Source organism: Haemaphysalis longicornis, unplaced genomic scaffold, assembly GCF_048455015.1.
Source record: "Haemaphysalis longicornis isolate Haplotype H1 unplaced genomic scaffold, Haemaphysalis longicornis Haplotype H1 scaffold_12, whole genome shotgun sequence".
Taxonomy (NCBI): Eukaryota; Metazoa; Arthropoda; class Arachnida; order Ixodida; family Ixodidae; genus Haemaphysalis; species Haemaphysalis longicornis.
The window spans coordinates 118910741-118927102 of NW_027526225.1; the positions used below are offsets into that span (position 1 = coordinate 118910741).

Below are 16362 nucleotides of genomic sequence, written 5' to 3' on the forward strand. Positions count from 1 at the left end.
CCTGGAGATGGACAATTGACATTGAGTCCAAAAAGCTGTAGCTGTTCGGTTTCATCGCGGAGACTTAGTGCTTCAGAACACTTAGCTTCCTTCGGTGTAATTTAATTGTAGGGTTTAACGCGCCGACGCAACGCAGGCGATGAGGCGCGCCGTAGTGGAGGGCTCGGAAATAATTTTGACCACCTGAGTATCTTTAACGTGCGCCGAAATCTCGTACACACGGGCGTTCTTACTTTTCACCACCATCAGGGAAGCAGCCGCTGCGGCAGGGAATCGAACCTGCGTCCTCGTGCTGAGCAGCACAACGCTCCTTAGCCACTGAGCCACCACGGCGGGTTTCTTTCGGTGTACATTTGCAGTATGCTGTACTACGGCGTAACGGGTGCTTAACGTGATTATAGGCAAGCAAATAAATTAAGCCCTAAAGTGACGCAACGACAGAGAAACAGAACGACCGCTTTTGTCCTGTTGTTCTGTGGTGTTGTTGTGTCTTTGCCATTGTTTTTTGCGGCACAACATTTTGGAGTATAATACTAAATGTTTCTTTCCGAGAACACAAAATAACAGTCACTCACAGTGGTGCGAACTGCCTGTCCACACCTTTTTTTTCTCTTCAAGGCCGAATAAGGAGTGTGCTAGAATCTGGTTGGACATTTTCGAATACAAGGCTGCAAAGCGTCAACAGAAACAGCTGATGCCGTAGTTTCAACAAAAGCGTTCAGTTGTGTAAAAGATTTCGTAATTGAAATGGAAATTACGGCCACTCAGAAGTGGAAATTATCGGATAAATGCTTAAGGGCTACGCGATACACTGCGGTCCTCTAAGGGCGCCTATACTACTATACTAATATTGCTGGGAAGACGTTTTTGACGCGCCACTAAGCAGTTTGAAATCAAGGTAAAAATGCCCCACAGGACGTTTTATCAAATACGCCCACAAAACGTGCCTATACATAACTGTGAACTTTGTGCAGCGAGCTCCTTCAAAGTAGGCGTTTGTATAATGCACAAACGCTGTGTTGTAAAAACATATTACCACTGACAGACAGTGTAAGCAGTTTCACATGAAAGTATTATGCCCTTTCGTATGCAGCAAAAGTATACACACCAAGAGCCATACAGGTACCGCCGGGTTCTTTCCATAAGTCCACTTATAAAAAAAAATACAACGATTAGCTGCTTGATTTGTATTCATCCGCTATAGACGTCGCGATTCGCCTTCGGCCATGTTCCAAGATGGGAAAATATCGAACTTCTGGCTGATCGAAGGACAACCTCCCGCCTCTTATATTTTTCCAAGGGAGGTTTGCATGCGCCAGATTACATAAAAAAGGACACAACCAGGGTTTCACGCCGTAAACAAAGTCTCGGCATTACACCTACATTTGCACGTACTAACATTTAAAAGTATTTATTCGTTTTTCCCGATTTCGGGTTGGAATGCACTGCCCCATGATTCCCCTATGTCAATTGTCATGCCGAGCTGAAACTGTATACATAACTTGTTCGTGCCGCTAAGCCTGCCTCTTAGTCTGTATTTTCGTAGCTTGTTTTTCGCGAGTGTCTTGTGAAATACCAATTTTGTACCGCAGTGTATGACCGCAGTGTATGAAAATGGGATTTTTGAACTGTATTGCCCTCTCCTGTATGGACCATACTTGGTCTGCAGTAAGTGATAATCAGAAATAGTATAAAATTGATTGATTGATTGTAGGGTTTAACGCGCCGACTTGAGTGCAGGCGATGAGGCGCGCCGTAGTGGAGGGCTCCGGATTAATTTTGATCACCTGGGGATCCTTAACGTGCGACGAAATCTCGCACACACGGGCATTTTTGCTTTTCGCCTCCATCAGAAAAGTGGCGGCCGCGGCCAGGAATCGAACCCGCGTCCTCGTGCTCAGCAGAACAACGCTTTGCCATTGAGCCACCGCGGCGGGTAATAATATAAAATTATGAACGCTTAAAGGAGTACTGACACAACAATTCAAAGCTGAGATAACTGTGTGAGAAGCTTCCCTTGTATGTGGAGGTATCTCCGATGAAGTTTCAACAGTTAACGCTCATTATAACATATTTTAAATCAAGTTCAATCTCTGCACGCACGAGAAAGATCAGAACAGATGCCCTTCGACATCGGCATCAGCACGATGCAATAGTATTAGTAGAGTGCAATAGAGTCAGTAGTATTAATTCTATGATGCAATGAGCGCCTCGTATGGAGGAAGAAAAAGTTAGGAGACGGCATGACGTCACGCAGCTAGCCTTCGCAAGCCCAGCTTCTCTGAAGCCGCTCCCTCCGTCGTTTCCCTTTCTCAGCCGCCGGAGTCGGCCCAGCACGTGACCTCCGGCGCATCTCTCGTGTTTGGTTGGCGGTAGCTTTTCCCCGTCCTTCCTGCATTTGTCTGCTCGGCGATCTCATGCCCGCGTGCGGGCAGGAGTGCCGCGTACGTGCGAAAGACAAAAGCCGTGGGAAAAAAACCAACATATAGCAGGCTTCGCGACAACGGGCCGCAGAGCAGTTTCGACCAGACAAAATTGAAGAGTGCGCGGTGGCCCATACAGCGGCGGAGCGGTGGGGTCACGTGGTGCAGTGACGCCTGGACCGACTTCGATTTTACTTTTTATGTATAGGCTTCACGTTTCTCCGGTGGCGCCGTCTCCTAACTTTTTCTTCCTCCATGGCGCCTCGTCCCACACTGTCGACGTCAGGGCTCTCGCGACGTAGCAGAGGTGCAGGCGGCTGGCGCATGCCGCTCCGCCTTTTGCATCACGTCACAGTTTTGGGACTGACGTCATGCTGCATGCTGACGCCACATCCGTCATGAAACTGACATCGCAAGGAAAAGTACCATTGACGTGGCTGCACCAGGAATTGAGCGCAACGGGAGGGGCCAAGCTATCAGGCGCTCTGCCAACTGCGCTATGAACTCAAGCCTAACTAGATCTATAAACACGCCTTATATCTTTCCATACAACCTCTCCGTTCAGATGGTGCTGCCGTCTAGGAAAGGTGAAGCGAACTGGTGTATCGTGACGGTAATGAGCGCCGACAGTTTGCGTCTCGATAAGGCGGCGTTGCATTAAGCAGAATGAAGCCGACGGGTGAATGTCGCACTCGTGACTGCTTTGGTGCGACGAGGGACACGCCGTCGGGAAGAGCAACGCGATCGCGGTATCATGTTCCAACCTACGAACTCTGTGTACGGCAGACGGTAGCGTGGGGCGAGCTGAGTCGCCCCACGCTACCGTCTGTTGTACACGCCACGGAGCAGTAGCGAAGTGGTCGCGCCTTTGCCGATGTGACACGCCAGCAGGACGTCACTCGCCAAGCACACCCAGAAGACAACCCCGCAAATCATGCTCGATTCGCTGTAGGGGACCGTGACATCACCACACGATTCGCTGACAACCCGTTCGGTTTCGTTCGAACGGTTAGTGAGCGCTTGTGGTTTCAGTCGGATTTACGCAATGCTCTAGCGCGTGCGCAATCCTAACGTTGGTGCGTCTAACAATGCCGTACCGACGAAGTATAAATAGCGACCTGCAAGATCATGTTGATGCACAATGATCATTCCACTGATCCTGTGAAGGCGCATTTGACTTACGTGTTTTACCGATTCCTATAAAAGCGGGATAGCCACATTTTTTTCTTCAAGACAGGCCACTCCCAACGACCTGTTTCCCCACCCATTCCTGCATTGGCTCAATTCACAAGTCCAATCTGGTCCCCGCCTGCTATTTCTCTCCGTCGTCAGGTATCTACACTGTCCATCGTGCAGATTACACGTCACTCACCCAGCCCATCGAATACATTTGACACCAGTATCGAGGGTATATTTCTTTATGCGGTAGCCCACGACGGCGCGTATTGAGTGTTCGAAATAGAGAACGGCCAGTTGCGAACGGCCAGATGAGTGGAAAGTAGCGTTGCAGAGCAATTGTGAGGAACGTGAAATGAGAAACACGGCCGCTGGTAGCGCTCTCGTCTGGGCGCCTCTTACAGGGATCGCAAGTGAAACGGTCGTTACTGGCCCTGTCACGATTTTACAATCACCCACAAATTTTCAGACAAATTTCGCATAGTCTGTGAGTTGCGAATTAGCTAGCTTGTGCATGGTAGTACCTGATAAGTTCTTGGCGCGCGCGAGTAGCGACGACGGCCGTGTTGAGCGACCGTCCGGTGCGCACGGTGAGGAGTGCCGAAGAAGTGTCAGCCCGGTGCCCGATGGCGAACGAGGAGTCGAACCTGCTGGCCACCACTGCGTGAACCATGAGCGAGAAGAGCTCGGCGAATTTCTTCACAGCCAGCCACCTGCGATGACCGAAGGACCCAGCAACTGTGGGGAACGTCCGGGGAACCCTCGGGAGCACAGCGTTGCCGTCTGCCGACGTGCTTGTGTACCTGCCCTATGTAACTGGTGTGTAGTGTATGGGGGACAGTGTAACTAAGTAACGACCCGTACCCCACACATTACTAGTGGCGCCACCGCGGGTGGCCTTCGGTCGCGTGCCTTACCAGTCATGACCCTTGAGCGACTAACACTGGATACCTTGTGAGTGGCTGACTAGAGACCTGTGGCCCACAAACCCACCGTAACCCATCGTGGGTCGCTCGTTGGCGACGAACTCGTTGCCCGCCACCTGTAGGCAACCACTGGTGATTACGAGCCATTGACTCACCCGTGGTTCCTCGAAGGTTCTTACCTTATTGGTAACCAATGATGATTTGCCGCACATGCGGTAGGCCACTAGCAAGTTCCACGCGGAGCCAGTGATGGGCGTCGTACAGAAGTACGACCATCGACTGCCGAGCCTGCGTTCTCTCTGACCTTGCCTTATTCCTGGCGGGCGTTGCAGTGCTATTGCACTCGTGTCCATTGGAGGTTGGAACCAAATCTGATCTCTCGGCGTGTCACTTCAGAATGCAAAAAGGCTGCATGGTCAGCAGAATACAAAAACAAGAGATCTATGAAGGTATACAAGCGGATACATGGAAATGGTAGGAGAAGCGCCAACGTGTTTTAGTCATTTTCGGCGAAGCAGTACTTTTACCAGCAAGACCAAACGCTCATCTCAGCGGTGGACCTGCCACGGAAGGGCGCTACATCAACTTGTCCAGTGGTGTCCTGACCACTTGAAAAAACGGCAGATATGAACCTCGGCCCTTATGAACCACACCCGACTTCGCGCATCTGGAATCGGGGAACTCTCCTAACGCCACACACTCGCCGGTTCACCTGGTCACGTTGACGCCAATGGCGGCCCAGATGTCGGCGATCGAGGTGCTGGTGTAGTGGAAGAAGGCGATGCAGGACGTGTAGATGCGCGTGGGGACCGCCATGTCCGGCGTGCTGGTCAGCCCCTGGGAACCCGTGGCGGCCAGCTGCCTGTGCACCGTGGCCATGTAGCTGCTCAACAGCCGCTTCTTGTAGCTCAGCGGCACGCCCTCCTCGTCGGCCTGGCTCCAGCGGCCGCAAGCCATGGCGTACGCGTCCTGGCAAGGGTCGGCGCTCGCGTCCAGCGACAGCTTGATGAGGCCCAGCGCCTGCTTGCACGCGGTCGAGCGGCAGCCTTGCAGGACGCCGGTGAGCAGCTGCGGGGTCTGGCCGGTGCTCCGACGCCGGTACTCGTACAGACTGTAGGCGAGGAACGCAGCCGCGGCCAGCACACCCAGGACGATGCACAGGACCACCAGGAGACGGGAGTGGGGAGAGAAGCGATCGCCGAACCACTTGCCTGGCTGGTCTGTGTGAAGCGGGTACGGGTCATCCAGCGTCGATGTGCTTGCAGCCGGAGGGGGCTGCACCTGCATAAGCCTCTCTGAAAAGGGAGTACCAGACTCTTTCAGAGCATGAAAAAGGCTTCCGTCACAAAACCAAGGGCAGATAACTTTTGTGCTAACTTGCGTTTTATAAACTACTGCTTCTCCTTTTCTCCCATCCGCTTTATTACCTTCGGACCTGCTCCAATAGACGGACACCTATTCAAAATGCCATCTTTCACTCTTACAAGGAATAAAGTACAAATGAACGAGTGAGGTAAGAAAAGAAAATACAGACTTTGCGTATGCAGTGAGGGCGAATGCGCTCAGGAGCTTGGCGCCTCGATTTATGCACGGGCATCTCATCTGACTTGGATCAAGGCTTTGAAAAATGGCCAAGCGCTCTAGCAAAATGGGATCGACTGCATGTTGTCACTCGCCATTTGGGGCTACAACCGGTGTATTTTTCAAATATCAAAAATTATTTGTCACTTTTTTCAACTAGCCAGCTTTTCGTTGATTGGTCTGCCGGGGTGTTTGGTCTACCGGGGTGTAAAAATGTCATGGCGTGTCCACAGAAGAACCAGAATCAAGCATTTTTTTAAACCAAAGACTACAATTTGCATGCATGGTTTACAAGCAGTTGAGGCACTGCTCAAAACTGAATTGAGCTGTGACTACTTGCCGCCATTTAATGATGCCATCCTATCCCCACATCAACAAGCTTAATATGAGGAAGCTGTTAGATGAAGAAATAACTAATTTGCGTTTTGCAGTTCATTCTTGAGACAGGACCAAACAATAACCTGGTTGCAGCTTTGAATGTTTTCTTATTACGGGCTAAGCGATCGGACATCCTTGTTTTTAAATACCATGGTCTTTTTTGAGCTATGATACACCAAAATTTTGGTCCGCCCGTCCGTCCGTCCGTCCGTCCGTCCCCTGTCTGTCTGTCTGTCAATTCAGCCAAACGGCCAAAAGTGGGAAGAAGAACAAGTAGTTTTTATAGGCAAAACTTTTGCAAACAAATAAACCTGGTACCATACTTAATACTTTTCAGCAATGTTGATCTCAAATAAGCAATTAAGCATATTTGAGGCAATAAAACCATACATAACTGGTACTAAGAGTAATATAGATGTATGCTCGATTCCTACGATAGCAAGCAGAAACGGTTTGAAAACAGTGTTCTGACCAAAAATTACAAAAAAAGGGCGCGTGCCCGGGCCTAGACCTCGTAGCGGCAGCATTCCAAGTCTAACACTAGCGAAAGGTTCCAGTAGGTGGCGCGCAGGGCAGTGCGAATACAAGGCAATAAAAAATGAAGGCAAAGAATGAGAGACAACGACCTGGAAAAAGAGGATGGACGCGAAAAAGCCGTTAGATATCTACAGGATCGGGAGGCAGGAGAGAGAGAGAGAGAGAGAGAGAGAGAGAGAGAGAGAGAGAAAAGGACTTTATTTACAGTAGCCCTGCTCCAGGGGGATCACCGCACAGGGTTCCGCCCTGGTCGTGAAGGCAAGAGCTGGAGCACTATCTAGCCCCCGGAGCGTGACCGGGCGGGGCACGAGGGACGACCCGGCCATCACTAGGACGTTCGGCGCCCGTCTCGGCCCGCCGCTGTCTGCTCAGGGCTGTCACCAGCAGCTGGACCACCGTTCGTTGTTCGAGAAGGTTCGTGGACACCAACCCAGAGTTTATCCTCTCGGGTAGAGTCTGTGGGTACCCTCGACGTTCGTGTTCATTACACCCCCACAACACATGTGGCAGATCTGCCAGCACTGCACAACACACACTGCACGTTGCCGACGCGTAATGTCCGGGCCGCACATGTCTCGCCAGCGCGGGAGTAAGCACTGTGCCTGTCTGAAGCCTACGAAGATGGACTTCTTCTTCTCTGGAGAGACGGTGATGCGGCCGAGCCATGCTTCGACGCTGCTCTCTGTACCATACGAGCAAGTCACTATAATTAGTGATTGGGCAGGGATCTGTCGCCGGAAGTTGTCGAGACGGCGGAGTGCCGGCTGCACGGTGCGTGAGCTCGCGTGCAGTCGAGTCTGCCTCTTCGTTCCGGTTAGGCCTGCCGCCTACTGTGGCGCCCATGTGTGCTGGAAACCATCTGATGTAGATTTTCGGGCCAGCGACAGCGGTGGCTGATGACCTACTTCCTCCAGGTAGTAGGGCTCTTGCGTCTGACCGACATAACCCTTACCGAAGTTAGCCACGGCACTCATCGAGTCGCTCAAGATAGTGACCGTGTTGTGCTTGCTGCAGCCGATCGCAAGCGCAATTGCCGCCTCCTCCGCGCGGATGGCCTCTTGCGTTCGGACACTTGCCGCAGTAACGCATTCTCCATCGCTAGCGCGGATGACCGCCAGTGTGTATGCTCCACCCGGCGTTGAGTATCTTGCCGCATCGACGTAATACGCCTCTGCGTCCGTTTCGTGCGCCAGTGCCAAAGCTCTGGCCCTGGCCCGTCTGCGTTCCTTGTTTTCCTCCGGATGCATGTTTCGGGGTAACGGGTAGACTGTGACCCTCCGAGCCACCTCGCCCACGTGTTGTAGTCCGTCCTGCAAGGCCTCCGCCTCCAGCTGCGCGATGCGGGCTCTGTGCAACACGGCTCTGCCGGTTTTGGTCGTGCCAAGGCGGTTGATCTGGGATATTCGTTGCGCCTCCCCAATTTCCTCAAGTGTATTGCAGACGCCCAACTCGGCGAAGGCTGCATTGCTGGTTCCTGGGAAGAGTCCCATGATTGCTTTGTATGCTTTGCGTATGGCCGCGTTGAGATCACAAGGGAAAAAATTCTTCGATAACACCAAAGGGAGTTCATTGCTTTTTGAAGCCTGGGCGGGTTGCTTGCGGACAAAAACGCTTATCCGCCAGCTGGCTCAGAGAGAGAGAGAACAAGACTTTATTATCACTATCCGGCGTGTGAGGGAGTGGGTCATGCCGCGCAGGGCTTCGCCACCCCTCTGTCTCGCTAGACCTCTATGTTGCCTGACTCATCATTGGCTACTAGGAGGAGTCTCCGTTCGCCTCTGCCGGGCCAGCGCAGCATCGAGCCGCTGGATAGCTTGGAGTTGCATCGCCTGATGGGGCGACGTGACGCACTGTTCAATGTCCGGTGGAAACGAGGAAGAACTGTGCGCAGGATGTGGCAGGAAGTCAGAAACCATGCAACATATTGTAACTGAGTGCAAAGGTATCCGTCCAAGTTCTCAGTGAGGGGGAAATCCAGCTTCCGGAAGCCGTTGGCTCTAAGGTTGACGGAACAGTGAATTGGGCAGCAGTAGAGGTTAGTAAAAGAAGCCTAGACCCGCCGCGGTGGCTCAGTGCGTAAGGTGTTTCGCTGCTGAGCACGAGGTCGCGGGTTCGATTCCCGGCCGCGGCGGACGCTTTTCTGATGGAGGCGAAAAGCAAAAACGCTCGTGTGTACGAGATTTCGGCGCACCTTAAAGATCCTCAGGTGGTCAAAATTCATCCGGAGCCCTCCACTACGGCGCGCCTCGTCGCCTGCGTTGCGTCGGCGCGTTAAACCCTACAATCAGTAAAAGAAGGTTAGAGTTTGGTGGGAAAAGAGCAGATAACAATCTGGGAAGACGTGCGAACAAAGAAGTCAAACTAGCGCAAAAATTTCATAAAGGCATTTTTTATTTCCGTTTATTATTTTTTAATCTTTTGCGAGGTGATTGTACAGTGGCGTTGCGACTAAGGCCGGTGTGCAACGCCACCCCGTTACAAAGGGGAAGCCGCTAATCCTCATCATCATCATGCTGGAACCCTTGACTGGAGCGAGCCTCCACCGAGTTTATCGCGGAAGGAACGATACGGGAGCGGCAGAGCGTGAAAGGTGGGCAGAAAAGAGAAGAGAGGCGTTTACGTTTCAGGGGCACCAGAAGACTATCGTCTTTCAAAGACATTTGCAGCGAAGCGAACAGATACGCGGCCGAATTGTTTCTCTCTTGCATGTCACGTGTTTTCGGGAGCCTGCTTTTTAAAGAACAAATAGGTTTTCGAGACAATGTATAGCATTTTAATGTATAGTCTTTCTTGGGTTACTAAAACGCAGAAATTTATCTGTCTGTCTGTCTGTCTGTGACTCGATTCAACCACCCGGCCAAAGTGAAAAAAAAATTTTGCGAAATAGTCTTATATACTCACAGCTTAATCTAAACGTCTAAGTCAGGTGTCAGTGTTCATACATGTCAACATTGTTGAACAAGAACCATACATTACACAAATATAAGGATAAAAATCAAAACATAAGGAATATTTGCAGTGTTCTTTTATTAACAATTCATGGATGCTTGGTTTTTGCGATAGCAAATAAAATACTACATAAACAGCAGAAAACTGTCGCCTGCTGTTGCCAGCGCTACCTCCTGGCCGTATTTAAGAAATCAAACGGAAATAGCAACGAAATGTTCCACTAGATGGGATCCACGTTCCGCTTGGAACACTCGTGCAGTATGGCATCGTGGTTCTATAAACGTTGTAGTAGGGTGGCTCAATTCCCGCGCGTCTCCGCCGTACGGCAGCGCTGGCATCGAGACAGCCGACTGGGGGCAGTGGAACGCGGTAAATTTAAATTGACTTGAGCAAACCTTCAGCGTGTTATTTTGGCAAGAACGACACGGGAGAGGAACAGCATGAGAGGTGAGCGGGAAAGAGAAGGGGTGTATTTACTTGGCGGGGGTGCTGGTCGACTATCGTTCATCGGCGACATTTGCAACAAAAGGAGCAGATACGCGGCCATTTTAAGTGCGAATGCACTTTATAAGCCACCCTGAATTCCGGTGACCGCCGTCCGTCCACATAGCAACAGCTGCGGGTGCGCGCGCTCCTCGTCTTCCTTGGCAACGGGGGGAGATGGGCGCGCGCTGCCTGGCCGCTGACATGGCACATACCCACGTGGGGGATTGGCCAGGAATCGGGCGTGAGAAGGGCTAATGCACCCGCTTAAAGGAGTACTGACACGAAATTTCAAAGCTGAGATCCGCTCTAGAAATCAAGTACAACGACAACACCAATAGGTGTCTGTGAATAAATGCATCTTTCTTTCTTTGTAGTTATGTGTGTGTGTGTGATCTCTCTTTCGCGAACATTACCGAACCGCGCAAATTCAACTCCTGCATTCGCACTTTCACATTCTTCCCCTCGGGGAAATGCGGGGAAATTTTTTTAATTGAGACTAAAGCGATAAACCAATTAAACAAAAAGTTGGCCATATAAAGTATACAATTATTGTTGGCAGTGACAATCAAGCCCTGGTTGGAACTGAGCACAAGAACCGATACTGTGTGGTCTACACAATTTCGCTAGTTTTTGGAAGCATTCTTGGTGCGACTTAGCTGGGCCAACCTGTGCGCAGGGCGCTTCATTTTAAGGTGCCATTATAGTTTTCGGAGGAAAAAGGCCTTGCCGTTAACACAGAAGCCCATTTGTTCAAATGTGTCCCAACGCCAGGTGGGAAATATTTCCAATATAATTAAGAAGAAATATAACAATATAAATATAATTTTGGCTCCAGACACACCTTTTAGGCCCCTGTTTGGCCTCTTTAGGCCTAAAATACATTAGGTTTTCATATAAATTATGATCCTACCGTAAGTTTGGGCTCAGTTTAGTGGCGGATACACTTATTTCCACGTCAGGTTAAAAAATCTTGAAAGTGGAGCTGTCTTGGGTGTTTCTTCCTTCATTATCCTAACAAACTATCACCGTAAAACCAGGAACTAAAGGGAATTTAGGCTTTCGGTAATTAATCAACTGAATGTTACTTATTCTTCCGTGAGTCGCAAGTGCTCTAGTCTCGACACAGGGGTTTTTAGAAGGGTACCCTGCACCCCAAATGGTTGGAGCTGCGCTAGCTAGCAACTCTAAAGAGTACGAAAGCACTTAAACGCACCTAAACGCACCAGAAAGTGGGGATGCCAACCCAGCTATATCAGTCGCGCTGACGGGTGAGTTGGTAAAAGAGGGTGAATTATATAATCTTCGGCAGAGGTAGTGGACCATGATTTTGACCCCTTGCAATGATGGTGAGCGCTGGGGTATTGTACCTGTGATATCCGTATGGGCAACATGCAAGGCGCGTTTTATTTAGCGGAGCCAGTTCGGTTGCGTACAGCTTTAACGCGTGCTACTGCGGAAAATTGTGGTCGAACTTTTTGATTCACCAACCCAGCTTGTTTTGAATGCCTAAAATCTTTTTGGTCTAGGCTCACTGCGTACCTTAGAGTAAAAGCAACCATCAAGAGCGATAGGTGACAGACTGTCAGCGATTTTTTTAACAGCGGTTCTGTTTTTCTGGCCGTAATGTGGTCGGCGTGATCAGAAAACCTTACGTCATTGTTACTCCCACCGTGTACCGCGCACGTGAGCACGCGTTTCACAAGGAGCGGCCGGCGTCGTCCAGGCTTGCCTGTGGCGCTCGCAAAAATACCAAGAAAACAGTTCACGTGCGTCCACGCCTCAAGAGGGGAGCACAGGAGAATTCGCGCTACAGACGCCCAATTCGCCAAGCCAGTTGCCGCCAGTTCTAGCGCGTGCTGACGCGTTCCACTTTGGAAGAAATGTGAAAGCCTGCGGACAAAATGGTGTACCGGTGCGTATCACGATGACTACAACTAGCACAGTGAAAAGCGACGACGGAACATGTAACTAAACAATTTCAAAGCTACTGCAATGCGTGCTGGTGTGTCCTTCAGCGCTTAGATAGAAAGAAATCCTCCAGCTCCGCTACGGTTCAAACCCTGCGCGACTTAGTGGAAGCGTCGCCAATCTTTTTCTGACTTCCACATAAAGGACACTTGCCGAAGGCGCTCTCTTTCGGTGGTCCTCCTCCCTTGCGAATGGCGCGAGTCCTGCCCAGCGGACTCGTCACGGACCGTCTTCTCTCGTCCGCCAACTCGTCCATGAACTTCTGCACTTCCGGCGACATCGGAACGTCACTGGCCAGGGCGACGGCGCTTTTGCGGGGACCGAGCGCCAGCTTCCGTTCGCCTGGCACGTAGGCGAGGCTCCGTCTGGGAGCAAGAGGCGGCTTCGGCACGTTCTCCACCTTGGCGACGCCCCGCTTGGGACCAAGAGGCGCCTTCCACTTCGCCACGCCCTCCATGCTGTTCCGCTGGGCGGGTGGCGTCGCAGCCAGCTCCTTTCGCTCTTGGCCCGCTGATCTGGACTTGGCCTGCGGAAGACGCCAGCGCGCGTATGCGAATGCTCCAGCTAAAAAAAATTGGCGCAGCTTGTATGAGTGGTGCAAGGCTGGCGAAACACCAGAGGTAGGGGGGTCGACCTAGCTGCTTCCACCAACCCAATCCAGTCTACCACAGATGACACCGGACCGGTAGCATTGGACTGTTTGACGGCGAACTTTGAACCTTACGCCACCACAAAGCACAGGTCAGCAGTAATGGTATAAAACCTATATCTGCGCGTGACCTCCCCCCCCCCCTCCTACTACCCTCCTGTGCCAACCCGTGCACGCATAAATCGGCAACCGGTGAGGAGCGGGTGCTTAGAAGCAAAAGATTGATTGATTGTAGGGTTTAACGCGCCGACGCAACGCAGGCGATGAGGCGCGCCGTAGTGGAGGGCTCCGGATTAATTTTGACCGCCTGGGGATCTTTAACGTGCGCCGAAATCTCGTACACACGGGCGTTTTTGCTTTTCGTCTCCACCAGAAAAGCGCCCGTCGCGGCCGGGAATCGAACCCACGACCCCGTGCTCAGCAGCGCAACGCCTTAGCCACTGAGCCCCCGCGGCGGGTCTTAGAAGTAAAAGATACTATCGAGCATGTCGCTCTGTGATCCCTTTCAGCTGAACGAGTGATATTGGCCACCGTCTGCGTTCCAAGCGGGCCAGTTACTGTTCATCTGGGAGGGATTCGCAGCTACACGACCAGCTGGAACCTAAGGCGGCAACGGTGGCGGAAGCGGCTTTCCGTGGTTTTCGCACCCATTCACGCTTCTGTTCGGGCTGACGCTTCGTAAGTTTCCGCTCTGCTTCCTCCGAGCGAGCGATGCATGCGTCCATCCCATAGCGAGTTAACAACTCGAGGACTTCGATTTCTATACTAGTGGACACACACCTTGGTGTCCCTTTCGCTTCCCAGTCGTAGGCATCTCATTGTCTGTGCAACGCACCAACCCGGACCCAAACGCCTCAGTTTCGGAGGATAGCTGACCGGGCGCATTGAGCCATGAGACTCCCACGTTTAAATCTCCCACCACCACAACGGGTATGTGATCGGTATCGGCATTAAGCCCTGTTGTGCATGCATGCCACCTCCCTACACCCCCAACCCGTACACGCATAAACCGGCAACCGGGGATGGGCACATAATTAGGCGGGAAATACACCGCTAGGGGAGAGAGAAGGACTTCATATGCGTGCAGACTATGATCTATTATTATTCTTCCACCAGAAGAACTGTGACAAGCTGGTCAATGAGGGCACCAGACGCGATAATGTCGCTCGGAAGGGCGCTCAAGCTGAAGAAAAATGATGTGCTCGAGCCGGTGTTCTAATGCGGCAAGTTGCTTTCAATAGGCAGGGAACAGCAGCCAGTGGGCGAGGTGGAATTTGAGGCGGAAACGGCCGCAGCTTCATTCTCGGAGGGGGCAACGGTGGCGGCTTTAAGGCGTTTTTACTCCCATTCGCGCTGCTGTTGATTCCCCGCAATCATCTGATAATGGCGCTGCGGCCGCTCTCAGCCGACTACGAAACTTATGAAAGAGGCGTCGGTGGTGGCGAGGGGAATAATCGTTGTGGTAACCGCTGTGAAAAAGGGGTCGGTGTTGGTGAGGAGGAGCCCCGGAGCGGCACCGAGTAAACCGGTTTCACCGGAATGAAAACTTGAAGGGGGGAGGGATATATTGCTTTGCAGTAAAAACAAGATCTGAGCATTTAAATTACACTTGATGACACACCGATCACGCCTCTCTGTGGGTCGCAACCACGGAGAAAGATGTAACTTTGTGGTCACGACATTAGAGAGATTTAGCATACCGTCTGTTTCATACGTTCGGCTTTTACCGTGCGCACCGAGAGCCGACTGCGTCTGCGCGCGCGTGCACGGCGAGGAAGGCCTCACGTCACCGGAACGAATGCGCGCATTGGCGGGACGAATTCACAAGTACCCAGTCGAGTACCGGTGCATACGGAGCACGCGGAACGTATGGAACATACGGTATGCCAAAAGTCTCTATTGCCGCGAGCCCATTGGGTCTAGCTTTCCGGCAGAACGCGCACGCGCGACGGCAGTGCGTCTTGCACCCAACGCGCTCGCTCTTCGAGGCGAGAGACGTGTTCTTGCCTGAACCGGTTCCAGCACTGCAAAAGCGCCACCAGGGTCGAAGTTCCGCGGGAACTCTGAGGACAGGAAGGTTTCTTGAGGGATGCGTGGGGCGCACACATTCCGCGAGCCTTGGATGCCCAGTTGTGATTGAGACGTAACCGCGCCCGCAAGTATACCAGCACCTCGCTGCCCCGATTTTCCATCGGTGAGTCGAACGATGCCGATCACTTTAGGGCTGCTTAAAGCATCGCTCCAATGTTACAGCTTGGCTATCGATTACTATGCATGCATCCCTTTGAAGGCACGCACAATAAACGCTGCTCCTGATGTTTAACGTTAGCCTCCTGCCTCCTTTGTTGTCGTGAACAACGGACCCACCGCAGTCAGTGCTCTTATGGCATGCTTGCTGAAAGCGGATAAATGCGGGATGCGGGATGGGTAGTGCGTACATCTCACATACAGCGCATCAAGATATTACGAATGTCCTTTAAAAATGCGTGCTCCGAATCCGTGATTCTTCATCCCCCAACTAACAAAGCAGGCCAAATTGTGCCCATGCTCCGGCGAGTATCCATCAACTCGAAGGAAGCAGACACACTCTAGGTTGTCCAAGCCCTTCGTTATCTCTGTTATCAAACAGACCATCCCGTGTTCGGTGCTCTCCAGATGTGACGTCAACAAACTCGGCAGATGTATTTGGAAAGCGTATGTGAATCACTCCGTCCCCTCATCAGCACGAACACAGACAGGCCCCTCAAACTCGGTGTACATAACACGGCTTAGGAGCATGAAGAAGATTATCTAGTAAATCATCACAATCACCGAGTGACCATACAAGTACGTAAACTTGTACGTAAACAAGTACGTAAACAAGTACGAAGAGTACGTAAACTACTCGCTCCCTGGAATACAATACCCCAGGAGAAGAAGGAGATTGTGCAACGAATATACCCATAGCTCTAGGGCAAAACATCCTTGTGACCCCACTAGCTCTTCTCCCGGCAATATCATTGCCCTTGCAGTTTTAACACGGAAGGCGTACGGCACGTGAGCAGGCATTATGTACTCTTGGATTCATCCCCTCTACCATGCACAGGGGAGCTGCCGAAAACTCTCTAGTGAATGCCCGCACAGCTATATCCTCGCCCCTCGCAATTAACCCATCACAACACCCTCGAGGCACAGGAAGCAGTCATCCCTCAAACAAAACGGGCATTTTCTTTTCGTATTATTTGTAAGAAATTCAAGCTTTAACCGCATCTCTACCACGAACTTCATTCAGCGTTAGAAAGTGCCCGAC

At 51.6% G+C, this 16362-nt stretch overlaps 1 protein-coding gene across 4 annotated transcripts in view; it reads right to left on the bottom strand.

The window, feature by feature from the left end:
- Window positions 1–16362, bottom strand: part of LOC144163396 (uncharacterized) — an 87649-nt gene that overhangs the window by 10624 nt on the left and 60663 nt on the right. For 2 of the 4 annotated variants that reach the window (XM_077694371.1, XM_077694372.1), the window contains exons 2-4: window positions 12578–12950; window positions 5238–5820; window positions 4124–4312 (exon numbers count right to left, since the gene is read on the bottom strand). In XM_077694371.1, coding sequence (XP_077550497.1) covers window positions 4124–4312; window positions 5238–5820; window positions 12578–12881 — 1076 coding nt within the window. In that variant the 5' untranslated portion in view covers window positions 12882–12950. The remainder of the gene's footprint in view (window positions 1–4123; window positions 4313–5237; window positions 5821–12577; window positions 12951–16362) is intronic. The other 2 variants (XM_077694373.1, XM_077694374.1) reach the window with 2 other exon arrangements.